Source organism: Pseudopipra pipra, unplaced genomic scaffold (assembly GCF_036250125.1).
Source record: "Pseudopipra pipra isolate bDixPip1 unplaced genomic scaffold, bDixPip1.hap1 HAP1_SCAFFOLD_66, whole genome shotgun sequence".
Taxonomy (NCBI): domain Eukaryota; kingdom Metazoa; phylum Chordata; class Aves; order Passeriformes; family Pipridae; genus Pseudopipra; species Pseudopipra pipra.
Genome location: NW_026991152.1, coordinates 22,501 through 27,500, shown reverse-complemented (window position 1 = coordinate 27,500; position 5,000 = coordinate 22,501). Strand labels below are relative to the sequence as shown.

Sequence of the window (5,000 nt, the reverse complement as noted above, 5' to 3'; positions counted from 1 at the left end):
GCGCCGCCGCCCGGCCCGGATGCGGGTAGACCTGTTCCCGCCGACCGGCGGACTTAGAGCCGGAGCGGCGCCGCCGCCCGGCCCGGATGCGGGTAGACGTGTTCCCGCCGACCGGCGGACTTAGAGCCGGAGCGGCGGCGCCGCCGCCCGGCCCGGATGCGGGTAGACCTGTTCCCGCCGACCGGCGGACTTAGAGCCGGAGCGGCGGCGCCGCCGCCCGGCCCGGATGCGGGTAGACCTGTTCCCGCCGGCCGCCGGACTTAGAGCCGGAGCGGCGCCGCCGCCCGGCCCGGATGCGGGTAGACGTGTTCCCGCCGACCGGCGGACTTAGAGCCGGAGCGGCGGCGCCGCCGCCCGGCCCGGATGCGGGTAGACCTGTTCCCGCCGGCCGCCGGACTTAGAGCCGGAGCGGCGCCGCCGCCCGGCCCGGATGCGGGTAGACCTGTTCCCGCCGGCCGCCGGACTTAGAGCCGGAGCGGCGGCGCCGCCGCCCGGCCCGGATGCGGGTAGACGTGTTCCCGCCGACCGGCGGACTTAGAGCCGGAGCGGCGGCGCCGCCGCCCGGCCCGGATGCGGGTAGACCTGTTCCCGCCGGCCGCCGGACTTAGAGCCGGAGCGGCGCCGCCGCCCGGCCCGGATGCGGGTAGACCTGTTCCCGCCGGCCGCCGGACTTAGAGCCGGAGCGGCGCCGCCGCCCGGCCCGGATGCGGGTAGACCTGTTCCCGCCGACCGGCGGACTTAGAGCCGGAGCGGCGGCGCCGCCGCCCGGCCCGGATGCGGGTAGACCTGTTCCCGCCGGCCGCCGGACTTAGAGCCGGAGCGGCGGCGCCGCCGCCCGGCCCGGATGCGGGTAGACCTGTTCCCGCCGACCGGCGGACTTAGAGCCGGAGCGGCGCCGCCGCCCGGCCCGGATGCGGGTAGACGTGTTCCCGCCGACCGGCGGACTTAGAGCCGGAGCGGCGCCGCCGCCCGGCCCGGATGCGGGTAGACGTGTTCCCGCCGACCGGCGGACTTAGAGCCGGAGCGGCGCCGCCGCCCGGCCCGGATGCGGGTAGACCTGTTCCCGCCGACCGGCGGACTTAGAGCCGGGGCGGCGCCGCCGCCCGGCCCGGATGCGGGTAGACGTGTTCCCGCCGACCGGCGGACTTAGAGCCGGAGCGGCGCCGCCGCCCGGCCCGGTCGCGGGTAGACGTGTTCCCGCCGGCCGGCGGACTTAGAGCCGGAGCGGCGCCGCCGGCCGGCCCGGATGCGGGTAGACCTTTTCCCGCCGACCGGCGGACTTAGAGCCGGAGCGGCGCCGCCGCCCGGCGGCGAGTGGACCCGGTCTCCGAGCCCCGTGGGTAGAGCTCCTGTCCAGGTCCGGCAGCTAGAGCCGCTCCGAGGGCTCGGCGAGGGCCCTCGGCCGGCGCCGAAGCGCTGCCGTTTCCGGCCGGTGCTCCGAGCGTGGCACCGAATTCACGGAGCGAGCAGACGGCGTGCGACCGCTCGATCCGTCGGTCGGCGCGCCGGCGTGCCCTTCCGGCCCTGCCCCGACCTCCCCGATTTCCCACAGTTCTTAGCGAGTCCTTCCAGCGCGCATGCTCCGTCCAGTACTCTCCCGGGGGGCTCGTTGCGGGGACTCCATCTCCCGTGGCCCTTTGCGGCAGACTTCCTCTCCGGCGTTAAGGCTTTCCCCTGCCCCGAGGCTGAAAGAAGAAACGTTCTCTGCGGGGCGGGGAAGCCGGGGGAGTAACTGGGACTCTCTTTAGGCGGCACGGCTGCGGCCGACCGGGCTCGGCCGCCTCGGCGCCGCCGGGAAGAGCCGATGTCCGAGAGTAGCGGCTAGAGCCGGTCTCGGGGCTTAGCGCTGCGCTTTCTGCCCGGCGCTCCGAGCGTAGCAGCCTTTCCCCTGCCCCGAGGGTGAAAGAAGAGACGTTCTCTGCGGGGCGGGGAAACGGGGGGAGCAACCGGGACTCTGCCCGGGTGGCACGGCTGCCGCCGCCTCGGCTCGGCCGCAGAGGTGCGCAGCGGGTAGAGTTGTCGTCCGTGCCCGGCGGGTAGACCCCTGGTCCGAAGCCGGCGGGTAGACCTGGTGTCCCGGGGCAGCGGGTAGACCTGTGGTCCGGGCTCGTCGGCTCGAGCCGCTCTCCGAGTCGGGTGGCTGGAGCGGGTTCCGAGCGCTTAGCCGAGGCCCTCGGCGGGTGCCGAGGCGCCGCCGTTCCTGCCCGGGGCTCCGAGTGGGAAAGAGAGGGCGTTGTCCGCGGCGCGGGTCCAGAGGGGGAGTAGCTGGGACTCTCTTAAGGTGGCAGGGCGGCGGCCGACTGGGCTCGGCGGCGGGGGTGCCGGTGGGTACAGCTGCTCTCGGAGCCCGGCGGGTAGACCTGTTGTCCGAGCCCGGCGGGTAGACCTGTTGTCCGAGCCCGGCGGGTAGACCTGTTGTCCGAGCCCGGCGGGTAGACCTGTTGTCCGAGCCCGGCGGGTAGACCTCTTGTCCGAGCCCGGCGGGTAGACCTCTTGTCCGAGCCCGGCGGGTAGACCTCTTGTCCGAGCCCGGCGGGTAGACCTGTTGTCCGAGCATGGCGGGTAGACCTGGTGTCCGAGCCCGGCGGGTAGACCTGGTGTCCGAGCCCGGCGGGTAGACCTGGTGTCCGAGCCCGGCGGGTAGACCTGGTGTCCGAGCCCGGCGGGTAGACCTGGTGTCCGAGCATGGCGAGTAGACCTGGTGTCCGAGCCCGGCGGGTAGACCTGGTGTCCGAGCATGGCGGGTAGACCTGGTGTCCGGGCCCGGCGGGTAGACCTGGTGTCCGAGCCCGGCGGGTAGACCTGGCGTTCGGGTTAGGCGGGTCGACCTGGTGTTCGGGCCCGGCGGGTAGACCTGGTGTCCGAGCCCGGCGGGTAGACCTGGTGTCCGGGCCCGGCGGGTAGACCTGGTGTCCGAGCCCGGCGGGTAGACCTGTTGGCCCGGGCTTCCGGGCCGACCCGTTCGCCCAGTCGGGCGCGGCCGGCCTCGTGCCCCGCCGGGTGCTGTCGAGCATCAGGTCTACCCGGTTCCGGGGCTGGCGAGCATCAGGTCTACCCGGTTCCGGAGCCGGCCGATGCGGCCGCCGCGGCCGCCGCCGGCGGCCTGCGCCCCGGCGGCGTCCCGGCGCAGGGCCACCAGGTCTACCCGGCTCCGGCGGGACTTAGGCGCCTGTCGGCATTTTCGGGGTAGACCTGTTGTCGCGGCCGGCCCCGGAAGTCGGCCAAGGGGTCGCTGTCGGGCGCCGCCTCCGGTTAGGTCTAGGCGAGAGGCGGCCTGCTCTCGCGCGCCTCCCCGCTGAGGAGCCTCGAGCCGCTTCGGAGGCGCGGCGGCGCCAGGACGCGTCTGTCCGTATTGTGGGCAGGGGTTGTCTAGCAGCGCGGGTTCCGAGGGCCCCTTTTCTTCCGCGTCTGCTGCCGCGCGGCCTTCGGCGCGTGCCACGGGCCGGCCAACCCCACGAGCGGCAGGAAGGCCGGCGCGAGAAAGCCGCGGGGCTCTCGACCGGCTTCCTCGGGCGGGCCCGATGACGGGAGAGGAAGACGAGAGCCGAGCGCGAAAGCGCAGCCGAGGGAGTGCGGGACTGGGACGGCCGAGGGGGGCCCGCGGGGGCCCGACAGCAGCGTCCAGCCCGAGCCGGTGGCGGCTGCCGGCTCCCTGAGGGCCCCGGGCGAAGGCGATGGTGTGCGAGGGCGGCGAGGCGGCGGCGTCTCGTCCTTTCGGTGGGCCGGCCTTAAGCCGGCGCCCGTCGTCCGGCGGCGGCGGCGGGCATTGTTGCGGGCGGTTGGCGGCCGGGGCTCGAAGGGCCGAGCCCGCGCGGGCTTTTTCCCCGGCCGCCTCCCGAGAGCCCCGAAGATGGCCCGGGCCTGGGTGGCGGCGCCCTGTCCTCGGCTGCCGGGCGGCAGCGGTGCCGGCGGCGTGCCGGGGACTGGCGGTGGGCGTGCGGCCTCGCCTGGGCCCGGCCGGTTGCCGGAGGGGCTCGGTGACGGGACCGCCCGATGGTCGGGCGAGGCGGCGCCCTCGGCGCGCCTCGGCTCTTTTGTTCGTTCCCCCTTCCTCGGCCCTAAGCCGGGGACCCGCCCAGCGGGCCGAAGGCGGCGGCGCCGGCCGGCCAGGCTGTGGCCGGCGGCCGCGCCGGCAGACCGAGAACCCGACAGAGTCGCCGGGGAGCCCTGGGGACGCACGATGGCCGTTGGCGGGCGAGGCGGCGGCGCCTCGCCCCTCCCTCCTCTTAGGCCGGCGCGAGAGCCACGGCGGCCGGGCGGCCCGTGCGGTCGGGCCTGCCCCGCCGGCCTGGCTGCCGGAGGGCTGGGTTCCGCGAAGGTCTGTCGGCCGGGGGCCGGGTTGCGGGCGAAGTGGGGCGCCCTCCCGGCCTTTTTTTTCCGTTTTTTTGATTTTTGCTCCGGCGGCCTTAAGCCGCAGCACGCCGAGCGCGCCAGGGAAGAGAAAGTGCGTGAGAGCGCGAGAGCGGCCCGGCAGCGGCCGGCCGCCGCCGAGGCGCGAGCCCGTGGGCAGCGAGAGGGAATCGGGGAGCGAGGGGCGCGGGCCCCGCCCCGAGCCCCGGGCGGCCGTGGCTAGCACGGCGAGCGAGAGGCGCGCGTGCTTTTTTCTCGGGGGCTTTTTGTTTTTCTCCCCGTCGCCGTCCCCCGGCCTTTCTGGGGGAAGCCGACGGCCGCGAGGCGGGCGAAAGCCGGTGGCCCCGCGGCACGTTCGGTGGCGCTTTCGCACGCTGGAGGTGTGCCGCTCTGCGGGGGGCGGCCGTGGGCCCGGCGGGGCCGGAAGCGTGGGTTGTCCGGAGCCGGGCGTCCGGCGGCACCCGCCTCCTGCCGGGCCGGGAGAGAGCCGTGGAGAGTAGCGTGCGGGCCGCCGGCGTCGGCGGCCTGGGGCACGTGCCGTCCTCCGCGTAGTGGCAGGCTGAGCGAGAGTGGCCGTGGGGCCGTTCCCCGAGTGACGATGGATGAGGCTTTTCGGGAGGCGTGGGAGAGGGCCCCCGGCGGGCCGGCGC

General features: G+C 75.5%; 1 protein-coding gene across 1 annotated transcript in view; it reads right to left on the bottom strand.

Moving 5' to 3' along the window:
- Positions 1 to 3,019: 3,019 nt before the first annotated feature.
- The window catches only part of LOC135408804 (collagen alpha-1(I) chain-like), a 3,892-nt gene continuing 1,911 nt past the window's right edge, over positions 3,020 to 5,000 (bottom strand). The window contains exons 2-3 of the mRNA XM_064643793.1: positions 4,704 to 5,000; positions 3,020 to 4,650 (exon numbers count right to left, since the gene is read on the bottom strand). The exon at positions 4,704 to 5,000 is cut by the window's right edge and continues 619 nt beyond it. Coding sequence (XP_064499863.1) covers positions 3,020 to 4,650; positions 4,704 to 5,000 — 1,928 coding nt within the window. The remainder of the gene's footprint in view (positions 4,651 to 4,703) is intronic.